Genomic DNA, 19,208 nt, shown 5'->3' on the forward strand with positions numbered 1-19,208 from the left:
ACTTCCAACTTTCGCTAAGGCGGTACGGTAACGTCCCCGCAGAAAAGAAAACCAACATTATTGCAATACTGTACGGTACAGTACCGGTACCGTAGTAAGACAGCGTAAGGAAAAAATCGTAGCAAAGTACCGTAAGGACTTCGTTACGAACCATCGACGTTCGATGGCACGTGATCAAAATGTAGGGGAGTGTCGGCTATGCGTTCGCAGAACGTTCGGCGACGTCATAGCAAACAAAAACAAATCTCACAGAGCTAACAGAAATATTTGAAATAAATAAAAGTAACAGCCTTCTTGAGAAAAAATTTCATCTTTAACCAGTAAAAATTTCGAAGCAATCGGTCCAGTAATGAAAGAGAAAAGCGGTTTTTTAGATTTCCCACTAGATGTCCAAAAAGTGTCAAAGAACAACAACAACAAGACCAACATAATATTGAAACGATCGTTATGTCCACTACGTGTCCAATAACAGTTTTTTGCCTCAAATGCATTAGCATTGTTTGCAGTGTATGAGAATATTGAATGAATGACTAACATCAAATTTAATACTTTCTCTCCGCAAAAGAATCGGGTTTCACTAACTACTCATCAAATCATATTCTTTGAAAATCGCATTTGAATATTGTAATTGATATTTAAGAATACCTTGTAAGATTTGCATAGTTATTTAGGTCGCTGGCGGAAGTATGTATCATTTAAATATCCAAATGAGTAGAAAAATTTGCATTCATTTCGATTAATATAAGGCAATGTTGAGTGTTGGGAAAGGCACTCCCAAGATACAGTTTCTAGTAGAAATAACTATTAGAAATAGTTTTCTCGAATTTATTGAAATCTCCATGTGGGCCTTTTGATGTGAGTGATATATATATAGGTAGTGTAAGTAAGAAGAAATATTTCTTTTTATACAGTGTAAACTTGTAGATAAAAAAGTTTTAACAGTCGTTCAAAATGAATCTGGTTGCAATCGCATGTTTGGTTGTAATATTGGCCTCTTCAGGTGAGTAAATAAATCCTTTGGAATATTCAAATATTGATCCAAATTATAAAAAAGAATCGAAATTTTAAAATATCTTCACAAATTTTCTTGCCTGTCAGAAAATTCTAAAATACAAAAATTAAAGTATGTTTTTATATCCGATGTTTTTCTAATAGTATCAGCTAAATAAATACCTGAAATATTGTGCTTATTAGCACTGATCACCAAGTAGTTTTGCCCCCTCGTAAATTGCATTAGTTACAATTTCCATAAACAGGTAAACTTTCTTATGTCAATTAGGCCATGGAATACGGTGTTACGTATGCACCAATTGCAACGAAGCCAAACAGCTAAATGGTACTCAGCTTCAAAATTGCCCGGATTCCCTACCAGCTTGCTACAAAGTGTTTGCAAACGGTAAGCTATTCACGAATATTCCAAATAAAATGGAAATAGTCAGCACAGTTAACATTTATTTAAAATATATAATTGTACACGAAGCCATTTTAAATATTTAAACAAAGTTTCTTATATGATCCATGATGTGCTTTTGATTTGGGCAATGATAACTTCAATTGCCCTAAATACCAGAACATATATATCTTGACAGTTATAGCTGAAGTAGACGACCAGTTGGGTCAATAAACCAAAACCATCTGGCATTATCACTAATTTAAAACATTTAAGGTGATGTGACGAGGTCGTGTATTAGCGGCAATCTCGATGTTGGCTGTAAAACGGAAAATCAGATTGAAGCATGTGTGTGCAAAAAAGGTAAAATTGATTTGTGATATTTTAAGCAAATGAATGCAAACGATATACAGAAGGTGGGAAATAGTTCTTCTTCTTCATAAATTTATGGTGAATTAAATACGTAGCTTCTTCGAGCACAACAATTTTTCGTTTTACGAACGATAGCAAGATATTTTTTAAAACAAGAGAATAATGCTCAAATAAATAGACACGAAGTTCTAATGTCCACGTCAAAGATCCTAATTTCGGGTAAACATACCTTATTTTAATGAAACTAGTCATTGACCACGTGTTGCCAAATTTACTCAGCGGGACATTAATTTGGTCCATGCTGGCACATTAAATGAAATAAAATAGATTTTTCGTGCGGTATCAGGCCGCATGGTGCTCAGAGAAAAAAATAAAAGTAATAGTCATCTGGCGATTTATTTATTCCAGATGAATGCAACGGGACTGGAACTGTCAAATCTACCGCCATATTTGGATTCGTCATCAGTTTCCTCGTCGCAAAGTTTAACATTATATAGGGTGGTATAGAATGCAGAGTAAACGCCAATTTTTGATTTCAAGCCTGGGTATTTGGACATTTGTTCGAATTTTAATATTACTTTATAAAATAATGAATAGAATAGAAAAATATATAAAAGTTTGGCAAAACATGACTTCAGAATCTTCCCGTCAACTCAATGTTAAATATTGATAGTTCAATAAAACTTTTGACAACTTTTTGAAATTCCGAAACTTAAAATAGGTTAATAACCAAAATAGCAGTTACAGCTTACAGATAAATCTCTTTTTTATAATCGATGTATAACCAAATCGATGTTTTCGTAAATTTTAGTGTGTTATATAAAACTATTATTGTTATTTTTACTTCGTGCTGGAGTTATGTTCATAGGTGAGGAACAACCTATGATGGAGCTTTGACGAAACCATGGAAACGAAACCAGAAAAAATGCTGTTTCGTAATGATATATAATATAAAAGTTGACAGTTTTCAGAATATTACTTGTTTTATTACTGTAGTTAATGTTAAAATTTCATTTCAGTTGATATGATTGACTATAGTCCTTAATTGCATTGTACTCATGACGTCATATTTTATGATTAAAAAAATAAACTGTTTCAATGTCGAGTTGTTTTATTAATTTGGTAACTGAAAATGAATAGACTGAGTGCGAATGAAACTAAAAGAAAAAATCGAGGGAATCTTACAGTCAGTACAACATCAGGTTACTCTAAAAATAAACCGAGAAAGACCCTTAAATAATTTTCCAACTAGGAAATCTATGTTATCTTTAGTTCGTACAATTACACGAGGATGTTAAGCAAGTGTCCTCAAGATACAAATAGGAATACACAAATAGTCTAAACTTAGTTTTTCCAATTTACGACCATGATTTACGACAATTCCACGCAACGATGTGTCTGATGTTAAAATATATATATTCTTTAATTATTCTAAGAGAAAGAATATACACGGCACTCAATTTATTTACGGCCAACCTAACCATTGGCTAGATTCTGGTAAACGCTGGTATATTCAGCCAAGAAGAAGAACGCAGTACACCCGACACAACAAACAAATAACTAGAACAGCATTTTCATACCCGAAGCGGGTATCAGTACAAGGCAATAAATATCTTCTTGGTTCCATTACATGTGAACCCACGTACATTTGAACTCACGACAATTGCACCCTGCATATACTATTGCACCTATGGGAATTTGCACCTACGGATATTTGAACCCATACTAACCATAACCCATGGATTTTAGCACCTCATATAGATTGTATCCGCGTATATACGGGTGAAAATGTATGGGTTCAAATGTACGTGGGTTCAAATGTGCTGTACCCATCTTCTAGTACAGGGGTCACCAACCTTTTCGAGGCCGAGCGCTATTTTCTAGGTACAGATTAGGTAAGCCGCGGGCTACCAATTCAATGTACACTTCTAAAAAGTCGCGGCTGTGTGGCCATCGTTAGTGTGCTAAGCGTTAGGTTCGCAGATTAGAATCCCATGCGAGGATAGTTATGTGCGAGAGAATTGCTGGACCCCTTGCCGCCGTTGGGATGGCTTCCTTCGCCATCAAGTCCATGCTCACGAAAACAAATAACTAACTAATCCCAAACCCGATATGAAATGGTAACCGGACGAGAGGCCATATGGTTTAGCCATCTTATCGGCTATCTTCTCCCCCGGGATAAATATGTAAATCCCATCCTATTCTGAGTTTATGTCAAAAATGTTGATTCACAAAGATAAGTTGAACGAAACAATGGTCTCGTAAAATAGAATTGCTGTGTGATTTGAATCGCTAGCTTTTTTGATTGTAATGCGCTGACCAGTGGATAGTTAGCGCGGTGGATTGCGTGACAAGCCGTGAAATATCTTTTCGCTTTGCCGTCACTACAATCGCCCCACAAATGAGACACGCGCAGGCTGTTTTCATGGTGGTAAATATATATCCACCATCCCCATTCATCGTGAAAATGGTGGGTTTTTCATCGTTTTTCTGCCATTTTTCTTTGGAATCAATAATTATATTATTGCTGCTCCACAAATCAACGGACAAGAAAAAGCGCGGGTTCGTGGTAAGTGATATCAGTGTGATGTCATAATTGGAAAAATATTAATTGACCCGTCACATTACTGAGGTCAAATAAAAATCAGGTTGATGGCTACAATAAATAATGTAGTGCCATTCCCGATTCCCATATAAGTGTGAATTATACAAGAATAGCAAGACAAAATTTAATTGATGTAGCTCAATCATAAGCGCCGTTATTAAGCTTAGTTTGGAACAGACCTGCGGGCGACTCATATGGTCGTCACGGGCGACTTGGTGCCCGCGGGCAACGAGTTGGTGATCCCTGTTCTAGTATGACCATATCAAATAATAGAGACTCCTTCAGAGCGCGGCACGTCGTGGTTGTTGCGAGAAGGTAATTTGGAATACACGCAGCACTGATCTCAGCTCTGACCAAAGCTGTTCCGTCATTACACTCAGTAATCAGTAGTTTATTTTTTCACCATACCAAAAATACACATTGTACATACAAAATGAAGTAAAAAAAACAAAGAATTCCATTTTAAGGGTGGAAGGAGACACGATAAACCAGGACTACTATATCGAGCAGCTACACCCGTGTGGTGTTAGTATTTATTTATAGTGTAATTATTAGATAAACAATGTACTCTTGATTACCCTAGTTCTGTCGTACTACACACTTTACTGTTTGCGTGTTATTCTATTGTTTACAGTGTTAAGTTGTGGTAGTGGTGTTCTTATGTTTAATAAAGCCTAGAATCAGTATCCTGTTATCTTTCATAACAACCCGATACCTATTAAAATAAATCCAAGATTAAATCATACCAGAGTAAAACGTCGAACACTAAATACTAGCATAAATCGCCTATGGCATATGAATATGTTAAAGAAACCGGATATTTCCAGTATCAAAATGCGATGAAATTACTGAGGAAGAAAAGTTAATTATATTTGCGATGGCGACGTGTTCCTCAACAGGGTGCGACAATCACCAAGCACATTTATGGTACGTAATACTGTCGATGTTAGGGGAATTTGCCCAAAACTCGACTCGAGTGGGGCGCATCGTGCTTAGCAATAGGGGCACTACAGAGGTATGTGTACCAATATGAAGGTAACTAATTTGTTCGCCTGCTCTAGATCAAGTTGTGTAAAGGGACGGAAGCCTATGGGCAGGGGGTATATTTACTTGGCTAACACAGACAGTACTCGGACTCGTAATAAAATTAAAATAAGGAAAATCGGAAGAAAATTATGGCCTAACCCTAACCTGGTACACATACTACGGGAGTACCGCTTTAGGATGATTCACGTAAGCGCTGCCCGCTGGTTAGTTACGGCTTCCCCCGCCATCAAGTCCATGCATCTGAAAAAAATAAAAATAAATAACTGGCTAACTAATCCCATACCCGACAATGCGACATGGGCTGGTAATCGGACGAGAGGCCGTGGTTCGTCATATGATCAAGCCGTCTTATCTACTTTCCTCTCATCTGGGATAAATATATATGTAAATCCTATTCATTCGTTTTGTATTGGAGAAAGAAAATGTAAGTGAAGTTCTCTGCAAAGTTACATAGTGGTTTGTTGATGCCCTTGTCACAGTCACTAATTTCAGAATTTGTTTTAAACGAAAAGTCTTGAAGTTGAGCGGTATTCCGGTATCGTGCCTGTTGTACATCTCTTCATTCAGTTATTTACGTGTTACAGAGTTTGACGGCTTGATAATGGGGAAGCTAACGAAGTTTAAAATCGACTTAGTTGATGATAAGGATATATATTATAGGGCAACAAAGATTCGACCCTATCTGCGTGTCCACACTCCCGTGTTATTGAACACACGTTAACAGAGTGTAACTCCGATCTTGACTCCTTCAGAGGTCAAAAAGCACACAATGTATTGAATGCCAATTGTTATATTGTAAAGTTGCACAATCGAATTGATCCAAATAACGAATTACACTTGAAACCTTAAAGCAAGTATATGTGATGAAACCAAATTTCTAACTAACAAAGAACGGCAAAGACAAGCTACACTGAGCGAGAAAAATATATCATAAAGGAAATGAATTGGGACAACGACCTTGTTTCAGGCAAATAGCATGCACTACTAACAGTAAGTGGTAAAAATATTAAAATACACAGTAACTATCCTTATGTACTTGCTGCACAATTCCCCCCGACAATGAAAAAAATTAGTTTGCTTATTTTTAAATTTTGTAAGACTAGCTAATAACGATTTCTGATTGAATAATATGTCGTAAAATTTGCCATGTATTGGTGTATTTAATTCTGCATCAAAGTCGCTGATGACCAACTAATGCAACGACACAGGAAAACCAATTTGATTGAGATACCTCCGGTTGAAGGATCTTTTGCGGTGAAATCTACAGATTTTCACGAAATCTTCGATAACACCCAGAACTAAGCCATTGCGTTTGGACAATCGACTTCTTTCTGTTTTGTAAAATAATGAGCGTAATAGTTGATTTGAAGAATATTGTTGACGTTAAGATTTCGTTCGTTGAAAACATTCCTCTAAGCTTTGAAAACCTGTCCAACTCTCGGATTTTTCAATCTGGGAAGATTGTCCGATGAATTGAGATGTAACAAGAGTGTGGTAGCGTTGAATTTCGGAGAGTCGACGGCCGTGCAAACTTTCGTATCATAAACGTTCCAGACAAATGTAAACGCACTGTTGTATATTATATGATGTAATACCGCTAGGTGACGCTATTGACCCAGACTGATTTGACCTTGTATATCCGAGGCTGTCATTCATTTTCTATCTGTGCACGTGTTAAGTGCTGACTTGCTGTTTAGTCTGTTACTGCTATGGTGTCTTAATGTTGAAGTGCTCGACTCTTATAATAAAGTAGTGTTGTAATGGAAACTTGTGCTTGTTTATAAAGATCTAAAGGCAGAATACACTACAATTTGGCGATGAGGATGGGATTGGTCTGCTGCCGTATAGCGTTAACTGTTACAATGGGATCGGTCTGCTGCATGCCGGTGTCACAGTAAGTGTTTCAAGTCAACGTTATTACAAGTACCTGAAAAGAAGAGTCTGAAATATAGGCAGATGAAATTGTCTTTATAGACTGAAATTTATGAGCCTGAAATTCCATAGCTGAAAAATTACTATACCTGAAATGACTACTTTTGGAAAAATAGAAGAGTATGGTAATGGCCAAGATTGGTTTGAATATGTTGAACGCTTAGGACATTTTTTTGAAGCAAACGAGATTGAAAGTGCTGATAAAAAGAAAGCCATATTATTAAGCGTTTGCGGGGCTCAAACATACAGTTTGATCAGAAACTTATGTGCTCCTGAAAAGCCTGGTGAAAAAACTTATGTCCAGCTGAAAGAACTTGTGAAAAAGCATCTCAACCCCAAACCATTGGTGATAGCAGAAAGAGTCAAATTTCATGAAAGAATCCAACATGATGGAGAAAAGGTGAATGAGTTCCTGGCACAGCTCAGGAAATTATCTGAACATTGTCAATTCGGTGAGTTCTTAAATGATTCACTAAGAGATAGATTTGTGAGTGGACTAATGTCAACTCGAATGAAACGTAAATTATTAACTGAAGTTGACCTAACTCTGCAGAATGCTGTGAAAATTGCTACTGGTATGGAATTGGCAGAAAAACAAGCCAATGAAATAAGTTGCAAATTTGGAAAATTGCCAGTAGATGAAAGTAAACCAAAAGTTCATAAAGTTCAAAATAATCAAAGATTTGCAACGCGTTCTGAAATTCGAAAATTCAAAGAATGTTTTCGATGTGGGAAAAGTAACCATCCTGCTGAAAGCTGTTTCTACAGAAATGCAAAGTGCCATAAATGTAAACGAATTGGGCATATAAGTCGAAAATGCTCAATGCAACGTAACTTCTATCGAGGTTCCAATCCTCTGAAAAGTAAAAAGTCTTCGAATTGTGACTACATGCAACCTACGAATGATGATAACCTATCTTCGGACTGTTCTCAAAATGAAATGTGTCCTGTATTTACTACTAAGTCTAGTTCTTATGGTCCAATAGTAGTTCCACTGAGAATCGAAAAATGTGATTGTAAATTTGAATTAGATACTGGTAGTGGGGTGTCACTCATTTCTGAAAGCATGTATGAAAAGAATTTTAAACATTTGCCCTTGCTGAAATCTAATGTTGTATTGACAACTTATACTGGTGAAAATATTACTGTCTTAGGTAAAGTGAATGCTACTGTTGAATATGAGTCGCAGTGTGTAAATTTACCTTTGCAAATTGTTCGTGGCAATGGTCCATTACTATTGGGTAGAAATTGGTTATCCCAATTGCAATTGAATTGGCATCGTATTTGTCATATTGGTTCCAAGCTCACGCTTGAGAATATTTTGAAAAAGTACCCTGTTTTTGATAATTCCCTTGGTACTATAAAAGGTATAACTGCTAAACTAAGGGTGAAAGAGAGTGCCATTCCGAAATTCTACAAGCCACGTCCTGTTCCTTTTGCTCTTCGTGATAAAATTTCGGATGAGCTGAAAAGACTAGTAAATATGGGGGTCCTGAAAAAAGTTGAAAGTTCTGATTGGGCTTCACCCATTGTTCCAGTATTGAAAGGCCTGAATTGTTGAGAATGCCTTCAACTACTTCTGAAAAGACTGTTGATGCATTGAGATATTTATTTTCGAAATATGGACTACCTGAAATTTTGGTAAGTGAATGCTCCTAACCTGTCATCGAAAGAGTTTAGAGATTTTATGATACGAAATGGAATTAAGCAAATCTTCTCAAGTCCGTATCATCCGTCCTCTAATGGTGAGGCTGAAAGAAATGTGCGTACCTTCAAAACTGCACTGAAAACTTTAAAGAAATTACCTGGAACACTGAATCAGAAGTTGGCATCGTTCTTGTTAACTTATCGAACAACGCCACATTCTACAACGAAATGTACTCCAGCTGAATTATTCATGAAAAGAAGACTGAGAACAAGATTAGATTTAATGAAACCTAATTTGAGTAATTCGATGCAGAAAAGAACAACTCCAGTGCAAAAGCCTATTAGAAATTTGGAAGTTGGAAATCGTGTTCAAGTTCGTGATTATAGAGATCCAAACCGAAAATGGATTCATGGAATAATCGTAAAGAAGTTGAGTCCTGTAACCTATCGTGTGAAAGTTGGTTCAATGATCTGGAAAAGACATATTGATCAAATATTGGACATGTCTAAAGTGAAATTAGAGAAATCATATGATAGTAGTTTGGATGATGACGTTTCATTGCCTTCTGTGTTTCCAAATACTGATGTAATTGATCTAATGTTGATATCCCTAGTGCTAATGAAAATTTGCCTGTTAATCCTAATGTTAGTACTGAAAGTGAAACCCAGTGCCCCGATGAAATTTCACGTTATCCGAAACGTCTTAGGGTTAAGCCTGAGCGGTTGATTGAAACAATGTAAATGAAATGTAATGACATTCTCATTTTTTTGAAGGGGGGAAAAAGTGTTGTATATTATATGATGTAATACCGCTAGGTGACGCTATTGACCCAGACTGAGGCTGTCATTCTTTTTCTATCTGTGCACGTGTTAAGTGATGACTTGCTGTTTAGTCTGTTACTGCTATGGTGTCTTAATGTTGAAGTGCTCGACTCTTATAATAAAGTAGTGTTGTAATGGAAACTTGGTGCTTGTTTATAAAGATCTAAAGGCAGAATACACTACACGCACCTTTCCGGCAAAACCCGGAATTGGGTGAGCATTGGCTTAAATCAGCTAGGGGAGATTGAAGTTTTCGTGTTATGTGATTGAAGTAGAGAGGACCCTTCCACGCGGGCCACGAGTATTTGGGTTCGACTTGGTTTCTAAAGATGCTGCAATAGATGATGATCGACTTGAGAAAAATAAATTAGATGTTCGTTCGTACGTTCGTCAAACAGTAGGTCGCTAAATGCTGCTTCTTGGTGTAAAAAAATCGGCTTGCGTATAATATCAATTTTTTTTTTCTACGTAGCTTGCTTTGTCGATAAACACATTTGAAAATCCAGTAATAATACGAAGTTGTCCTGGTAACTTTTAATTGTAATGAGGCGGATCGATCTGCTGAAGTCCATATCTCTTGATCCGGTTGACACACAAAACATATAGTTGTAATATATAGGTTGATAATGAGACACAAATTCAAAGAATTTGGGCGTTGATGCTTGGAAAATAAAAATACACGAGCGTGAACTCGGGCGTTAAACTTGAAGAGTTGAAGTTGAGTTAGTGCTGTCTGATCGTAGGAGGTCCTGGTCCAGATTCCTCGTTTTGAGTCAAAAATCTACCTTGTTCTGGCCTTCTTGACTGCTTAATAAATTGACATACCGCCAAAGACTGCAGTTTGGTTGGTTGCTTGATTCCTGAAATGCTGACGTATTGTCCTTTGACTCGGTTAGTGATGAATTTCTTTTCCATTTTGATTGACGAAATTCCAGTTGCTGAATTGAAGTTGATTGCTTATTGATCACGAACGGCTATCACCAAAATATAGGGCAACAAAGATTCGACCCTATCTGCGTGTCCACACTCCCGTGTTATTGAACACACGTTAACAGAGTGTAACTCCGATCTTGACTCCTTCAGAGGTCAAAAAGCACACAATGTATTGAATGCCAATTGTTATATTGTAAAGTTGCACAATCGAATTGATCCAAATAACGAATTACACTTGAAACCTTAAAGCAAGTATATGTGATGAAACCAAATTTCTAACTAACAAAGAACGGCAAAGACAAGCTACACTGAGCGAGAAAAATATATCATAAAGGAAATGAATTGGGACAACGACCTTGTTTCAGGCAAATAACATGCACTACTAACAATAAGTGGTGAAAATATTAAAATACACAGTAACTATCCTTATGTACTTGCTACAATATCATTCGGGAAAAGAAGTTGTCGGTGGAGTGAAAATCAAATTATCAGAGGCAAATGAAAGATACCGGTGATAATTATTTGTGGTTTTGATGCACCCAAAGTGCTGACGTGATAAACATGTTAACTACAGGAACTAACGATATCGCAAAGTTCGATAGTTGGTTACTGCATTCCTACATTTGCTGAATTGACAAAACTTGTTGTGTCACTAACTGACTTGTGTTTTTATATTCGGTGCATAAGGCGTGAGTAAGGGTCGTATTACGTCATATAAAAAGTAACAGTAATTTTGCTGTAAATGCATTTGTATTGTTTGCAATGTATGACTCAGAATGGTGAACACCAAACTTAGTACTCACCCCGCCAAAAGAATCAGTTTTCACGAACTACTCATCAAATCATTTTCGTTGAAAATCACATTTGAATATTGTGAGTAATATTTAGCAATGCTTTGCAAGATATGCAGAATTATTTTTGTCTCTGACAAAAGTATGTATCATATAATACCCAAATGAGTAGAAAAATATGCATACATTTCGATTAATATAAGGCAATGTTGAGTGTTGGGAATGGCACTCCCAAGATACAGTTTCTAGTGGAAATAACTATTAGAGTTAGTTTTCTCGAATTTATTGAAATCTCCATGTGGGCCTTTTGATGTTAGTGATATATATATATATGTATACGTATATATATATACATAGGTTAATATATATAGGTAGTGTAAGTAAGAAGAAATATTTCTTTTTATACAGTGTAAACTTGTAGATAAAAAAGTTTTAACAGTCGTTCAAAATGAATCTGGTTGCAATCGCATGTTTGGTTGTAATATTGGCCTCTTCAGGTGAGTAAATAAATCTTTTGTAATATTCAAATATTGATCCAAATTATAAAAAAAGAATTAAAATTTCAAAATATCTTCACAAATCTTCTTGCCTGTCAGAAAATTCTAAAATACAAAAATTAAAGTATGTTTTTATATCCGATGTTTTTCTAATAGTATCAGCTAAATAAATACCTGAAATATTGTGCTTATTAGCACTGATCACCAAGTAGTTTTGCTCCCTCGTAAATTGCATTAGTTACAATTTCCGTAAACAGGTAAACTTTCTTATGTCAATTAGGCCATGGAATACGGTGTTACATGTGCATCAATTGCGACGAAGCCAAACAGCTAAATGGTACTCAGCTTCAAAACTGCCCGGATGCCCTAACAGCTTGCTACAAAGTGTTTGCAAACGGTAAGTTACTCACGAATATTCCAAATAAAATGGAAATGGTCAGTACAGTTAACATTTATTTAAAATATATAATAGTACACAAAGCCATTTTAAATATTTAAACAAAGTTTCTTATATGATCCATGATGTGCTTTTGATTTGGGCAATGATAACTTCAATTGCCCTAAATACCGGAACAAATATTTTGACAGTTACAGCTGAAGTAGACGACCAGTTGGGTCAATAAACCAAAACCATCTGGCATTATCACTAATTTAAAAACATTTTAGGTCATGTAATCAGATCGTGTGGTATCGGCACTCTCGAGGTTGGCTGTAAAACCGAATATCAGATTGAAGCATGTGTGTGCAAAAAAGGTAAAAATTGATTTTATGATATTTTAAGCAAATGAATGCAAACGATATACAGAAGGTGAGAAATAGTTCTTCTTCTTCATAAATTTATGATGAATTAAACACGTAGCTTCTCCGAGCACAAAAGTTTTCCGTTTTACGAACGATCGCAAGATATTTTTTAAAACAAGAGAATAATGCTCAAATAAATAGACACGAAGTTCTAATGTCCACGTCAAAGATCTTAATTTCGGCTGAACATACCCTATTTTTAATGAAACTAGTCATTGACCACGTGATGCCAAATTTACTCAGTGAAACATTTATTAGGTCATTAATGAAATAAAATAAATTTTTCGAGCGGTATCAGACCGCATGGTGCTCAGAGAAAAAATAAAAGTAATATTCTTCTGGCGACTACTTCCCTCTTTGCGTAATTAAAATTGAAAATTATTCCATAGCGATGGTGACGTTGCAAGGTGAAAGAAACTTAGTTTAATTTAGAAATAGTGAAAAAAGCTAAAATAATATATTTATTCATTCTAGATGCATGCAACGGGGCTGGAACTGTCAAATCTACCGCCCTATTTGGATTCGTCATCAGTCTCTTCGTCGCAAAGTTTATTAACATTATATAGGGTGGAAGAGTGCACGTATTTTTTTCTATTACACTAATCGCCATTTTTTTTTAATTTAATATTACTATTTACAATGGATAGGTGTAATAGAAAAATATCAAAAATTTGGCAAAACATGACTTCAAGATATTTCCCATCAACATCATGTTAAATATTGATAATTCAATCAAACTTTTGGCAAGTTTTCAAAAATTCCGCAGATTGGCGATGCTGAAACCAAATTTTGTGAAACTTAAAATCTTGTCTAAATATATCACATGATCGATCAAAAAATTCTGAAAAGGGCGATTTTTATTAATAAACTATAAATTTGAAATTGCTGATAGTATGTTATATATAATGCCCAAACCTGCTTTCTCGTATGTACTCATATAGTTCGACTCGAAAATGACCTTAAAACAAAACTGTTGGCATAATTCTTCATCATGCAATAATTATAATTGTTTAATTCCAGATATTGTCAGGTTTGTAATCAAAATGGCAGTTACAGCTTACAGATAAATCTCTTTCTTGTAATCGATGTATAACCAAATCAATGTTTTCGTAAATTTTAGTGTTTTAAATAAAACTATTATTGTTATTTTTACTTCGTGCTGGAGTTATGTTCCTAGGTGATAAACAACCTATGATGGAGCTTTGACGAAACCAAGGAAACGAAACCGGAAAAAATGCTGTTTTGTAATGATATATAGTATGAGAGTTGACAGTTTTCAGAATATTACTTTTTTTATTACTGTAGTTAATGTTAAAATTTCATTTCAGTTGATGTGATTGACAAAGGGTACTATTGTCCTTAATTGCATTGTACTTATGACGTCATATTTTATGATTTGAAAAATAAACTGTTTCAATGTCGATTTGTTTTATTAATTTGGTAACCGAAAATGAACAGGATGGGTGGTGCAAATGAAACTAACAGAAAAATCGAGAGGATTTTACAGTCAGTACAACATCAGGTTACCCAAAACATAAAACGGAAAATGACCCTAAAATAATAAATACCTCATCTTTATTTCGTACAATTACCCAAAGACGTTAAGCGGGTGTCTTCAAAATACAAATAGTAACACACAAGTAGTTTAAAGCTAAACTTAGTCTTTTTAATTTAACAAACCACATAAGGTGTGTCTGATGGTGATATATTCCTTAACTATTCTTAAAGCAAGAATATACATAGATATGTTCAGCCGAGAAAAAAAACGCAGTGCACCCGGCACAACAAACAGATAACTAAAACATATATTTTATAACAGACACAGGTAATAGTACAAGACAATACATAACTTCTGGCAGGACCATACCAAAAATAAACTAACTCCCTTACGCGCGGCACATCGTGGTTGTTGTGCAAAGCTAATTTGGAATACCTGGAGCATTGATCCCAGTTTTGCCTAAAGCGGTCCCGTCATTATTATACTACAGCCAGGTACAAAAGATTTCTGACTAACTATATGACTGGCTAACTAGTCCCATACCCGACCCACAAGATTCACGTTACCGCTGGTCGGTTACTGTTTCCTCCACCATCAATTCCATGCATCTGAATTTTTTTTAATAAATGGCAAACTAATCCCTTAACCGACATGTACCGAACGAAGGGTCGTGGTTTGCCATATGATTAAGCCATCTTATCGGCTGTTCTCCGGGATAAATATGCAAATCCTATCCTATACATTGACGGGGCCATTGGCATTCGTCTTGGATTGCAGGAAGCAAATGTCAACAAAGGTCTATGCCAGGGGTTCTCAACCTGGGGTTCGCGAACCCCCAGGGGTTCACGAGAAGATTTCCATGGGTACTTGGAAGGCAGTCGAGTTTTTGTGTGTTGTTGTTTTTATTATCCTTTATTACTACCAGAGGAAAAAGCATGTCAATTGAAACGTAGATTTTCACTGATCTTGCGTTATTGTGATTGTGACGCAACAATGTGGAATTCACGGCTTTGCAGAAAACTGAAATCTCTAAGACAGCGTGCAACGAGCATTAGAGAAAGTGATCTCGCTTATTAAAACTTGGAACGATTTTGAGAATTCATTAGTTAGGCAGACGACAAGGGCAATATTATTAACGCAGAGATTTAATTTAGTTACATATGGTTAATAAATTGTCGTTGCAACAAATTGTTATTCAATTTATCACAAATTTGTTCGATGCCTGATTACGGGGGTTCGCGTTGCTCGCTTCGTGACTCGAGGGGTACTTGACAGAAAAAAGGTTGAGAACCCCTGGTCTATGCAAACTTATCTGGTTCGCGATGTTTGCTCATGGTCTACAATGGAACGTACCATGGCCCGAAGGGGATCGGGGGGACAAGTTTATTTGAAAACCGCCGGGAGTTTATTGTATGGCCATTGATAATAAATAAACGAACAGAAGGAAAAAAATGTTCAATAACAACATTAACAACAACATAATAACAATAGGATTCATCTGGATATTTTGTGTCCAATAACCAAGTTTTGTATTCAATGTATAATCACCGTCACACACGTTGAATTTTGTTTAACTCAGGATGGATCGCCATTGGGATGGATATTCGTGAGGTGCATCTAACACTGACATGGGAACTACGGCCCGCGGGCCAAATCCGTTCCGTTGGGCAATTCAATCTGACCCGCATGATGATGTCATAATCATCATTACGTTTTGCAGAGTTTGACGTTTTGATAATGGCAGAATGGGGAAGTTAACCAAATTCAAAATCAACTTGATGATAAGGATATATATCATTCGCAAGAAGTTTTTGAGAAAAATATTAAGAACGGCTTTTGATAAAAAAATATTGATAGCACATATAGTAAGTATATTGAATGGAATAACGTTAAGTAGCTTAGTGTGCATCTTAAATAGTTAATTCATGAGAAAATTTTTTGTATTGCTGGCAATGTACACTGAGTGATTCATCGAAATGTATCGAGACAAGAATTTCCACGCAACAATTATTGTATTCGCGGTCGCGGGAGGACCCACAGCGCAACGGGGCCCAAGCGGTTAGAATTTAGAAATTTAAGCCGCAAAACCAAAAGTTGGATTGCAAAACCAGTAATACACATCGTATTAAAGTTGATGTTAGTTCTGCTCAAATCGTTTTGTTACGTAACAATGCCAGGGAGTCATCGATTTTCGGCGTCTTGTGGTTTGATCGCATCGGCAAAATTACGAAGGCTGTCAGAATGATGTCGAAAGCAAAACCTCTCAGTGGCGCACAGAAACGCAGAAAAATGGCAGAAGAGGAAGCACGTATGAAAAAAATTAAAGTAACCAAGATAAACGGCAAATTTTAGGTTACCATTGCCTTTTAATAGCGACATGTTATGCTTTTTAACGAAATAAAAAAAGCGTTGTTTTAGCTTATGTCCGAGAGTTTTTAGGGTCATTTCAACGAAATATTTTTGCGGGGGGCCCACGAGAGTCTTGCCTCGCCACTGGAATAGATAGAATTTATCCGCTTCAAAAAAATGGTTTTGATACTTTGTTCTGATCCATCAGAATACACTGTTGCATCATCTACATGTAAGGCGATTTGAATTTCCATGTTTGCTAGACATATTCCTTTTATGTCATGGTTTTGTCGAATTCGCTTTTACCTTTTTTTTTTATCAAAATTTGCGTTCAGCTACACATTCCTACCACCAGACATGTTTTTCGGATGATTATATAAGCTAGCTACGCTGGTAGAATACCGCCTTCTCCCATCCCAATGCTTTTTTAGCACGAATATTCAGGCTCGATAAGAAAAGGCAATATCAGGGACGTATGTGTCCCGACGGGATTGAAAGGGTTGGTTGTGCGAAGCTAATTCTGACGGTTTCATCTCATTTAACTCACGACAATTTCACCTGCATACTATTGCACCTTTGGAAAAAAAAATTGTTTTATGGATATTTGAACCCATACTAACCCTAACCCATGGGTTTCAGAACCCGCATGTAGATTGAACCCGCGGATATACACATGGGTTCAAACGTACGGTCACCAATTCTGAACATCCGGAGCATTGATGTCAGCTTTGCCCAAAGCTGTTCCGTTTTGGTGGGTCATTATTATTATACTACACTCAAGTACAAAAAAATTCATATGTATCACGTATGGTTCACGTTACCGTTGGTCTGTTACCGCTTTCTCCATCAGCAAGTCCATGCATCTGAAAAAAAATGGATAACTATCCGGTTCGGACGAGAGGTCATGGTTCGCCATATGATTAAACCATCCTATCGACTTTTTCTTCCTGTGGGATAAATATGTAAGTTTCATCCTATATCGCATGATTGCCACCAGGTACAGTATATTCATGTCGAAGATAAATATTGTATACACCGGTTGTGCAATATCTATTTTCCGTCCTATACATTGACGATGATTTTGCTTTTTGTCTAGGGTTGAAGAAAACGAATGTCAGTGGAGGTCTCTACAAAGGCACCTAGTGCGGGACGCTTGCTTGGGGTCCCCAATGAAACGCGCAATGGTCCGAAAGCGAAGGATTGCGAAGTATCGTTTATTCAAAAAAAAAAAGAACTGGAGTTTATTGCATGGCCTATGGTAATAAAACGCGGGGTAACAAAGTTGGTTATCGAGCAGCGACACCCAAGGTCGCGATATTATTTTTTTAAGGTGCATCTAGCATCGCTGCAAGACATGTTAGTGTTTTCTGTTTAATACAAATATTCAATTATATAATAGGACTTGCTATACAGCCTATTATTATAGTATATTCTTTAGACTTATTTATTTGTGCTGTTATACCATCTGCCAGCAATTCAATGATTATAATACTCAATACTGTACTCGTAAATTTCCTGCCTTCATTTTGGTAATACAAGCACAAATGTTTTAAACAATATAAAAAAAAATGCTGACACAGAAACATGTGGTTTATATGAAATACAAGTATTGCAAATTGTCTTACATTGTGTTTTTCCTGAAGTCAGATAGTGGGCCATTATTCATGTAATGGCAGGCCATGTGTGCTATCAAACATTTGTCCATGAACTTACCCGGGCATCATCCCAACAACTGATATCGATTTGAAAACAATTATAAAGTATGTTTAAAGTGATTATCAATTATCATTGGTATGGACATTTCAAGCTTCGGAATAACGCATAACATGCATGAAATAAAAAATAAACATTTTGAGTAATAGATGTCCAAATTTAGGTGTACAGTTTGCAAAGGTTACTGAACAATCGGCCAAAAAAAGTCGCGGTATTTATCAAATAACTATATTATATAGGATCTGAAATATGATTTCCTATTCCAGGCCTTCCAATGGATTTACCAACATTGATACTCACGTCAACTATGCACATACCGGTATGTCCAAATGCGGAAGTGTTCGCTTCTACCTTTTGATAATCCCATAATACAGTATTATGGCAGAAGTTCACATGTTGCAGTTCAGATATTTTGACAACAAGATTTACAAAAGAGCATGGACTAATAGATCAAAGCGACTGATTTTAGTATAGACTGGGAGATCGTGATAAGATCGAAGTCGTCACCCACTATCAAAATAAACATACCGTAATTACTTAATTTTCAGGCGCATTAGGACCATTCAAATATAATTATCAGTGCGTAAAAAGTATATATGTATGCTCGAAGACACATTAATTTTCAATTTTTTATTGAAAGTTGCTAAGTACTAGACTGACAAACTGTCAGATGAACTCTCATGCACAAGTTTAAACTGTTCAATTTCCATAAAGTTTTGTTGTAATAGGGTATTTCAAATAGTCTTAACATCCCTATTATAAATATTTTTTATTTGATTCAAACAAATCTCTAATGTAATGCCTGATGATA

General features: G+C 36.1%; 3 protein-coding genes across 3 annotated transcripts; all 3 read left to right on the plus strand.

The window, feature by feature from the left end:
• Window positions 1-844: 844 nt before the first annotated feature.
• On the plus strand, window positions 845-2,867 carry LOC144411655 (uncharacterized). Its single transcript, XM_078114084.1, has 4 exons — window positions 845-1,000; window positions 1,280-1,396; window positions 1,667-1,753; window positions 2,171-2,867. Exons 1-4 carry the CDS (start codon window positions 952-954, stop codon window positions 2,257-2,259), a joined length of 342 nt encoding a protein of 113 aa, XP_077970210.1. The 5' UTR covers window positions 845-951; the 3' UTR covers window positions 2,260-2,867.
• A 4,573-nt stretch (window positions 2,868-7,440) lies between these two features.
• On the plus strand, window positions 7,441-8,907 carry LOC144424240 (uncharacterized). Its single transcript, XM_078113355.1, has one exon. The coding sequence runs from the start codon at window positions 7,441-7,443 to the stop codon at window positions 8,905-8,907; it is 1,467 nt and encodes a 488-aa protein (XP_077969481.1).
• Window positions 8,908-11,885: 2,978 nt separating this feature from the next.
• On the plus strand, window positions 11,886-14,258 carry LOC120331897 (uncharacterized). The gene is made up of 4 exons (XM_039399066.2): window positions 11,886-12,036; window positions 12,317-12,433; window positions 12,703-12,789; window positions 13,312-14,258. The coding sequence occupies exons 1-4, from the start codon at window positions 11,988-11,990 to the stop codon at window positions 13,401-13,403; spliced, it is 345 nt and encodes a 114-aa protein (XP_039255000.2). The 5' UTR covers window positions 11,886-11,987; the 3' UTR covers window positions 13,404-14,258.
• Window positions 14,259-19,208: the final 4,950 nt, after the last annotated feature.

The sequence above is a fragment of the Styela clava genome, chromosome 6, assembly GCF_964204865.1.
Source record: "Styela clava chromosome 6, kaStyClav1.hap1.2, whole genome shotgun sequence".
NCBI lineage: Eukaryota > Metazoa > Chordata > Ascidiacea > Stolidobranchia > Styelidae > Styela > Styela clava.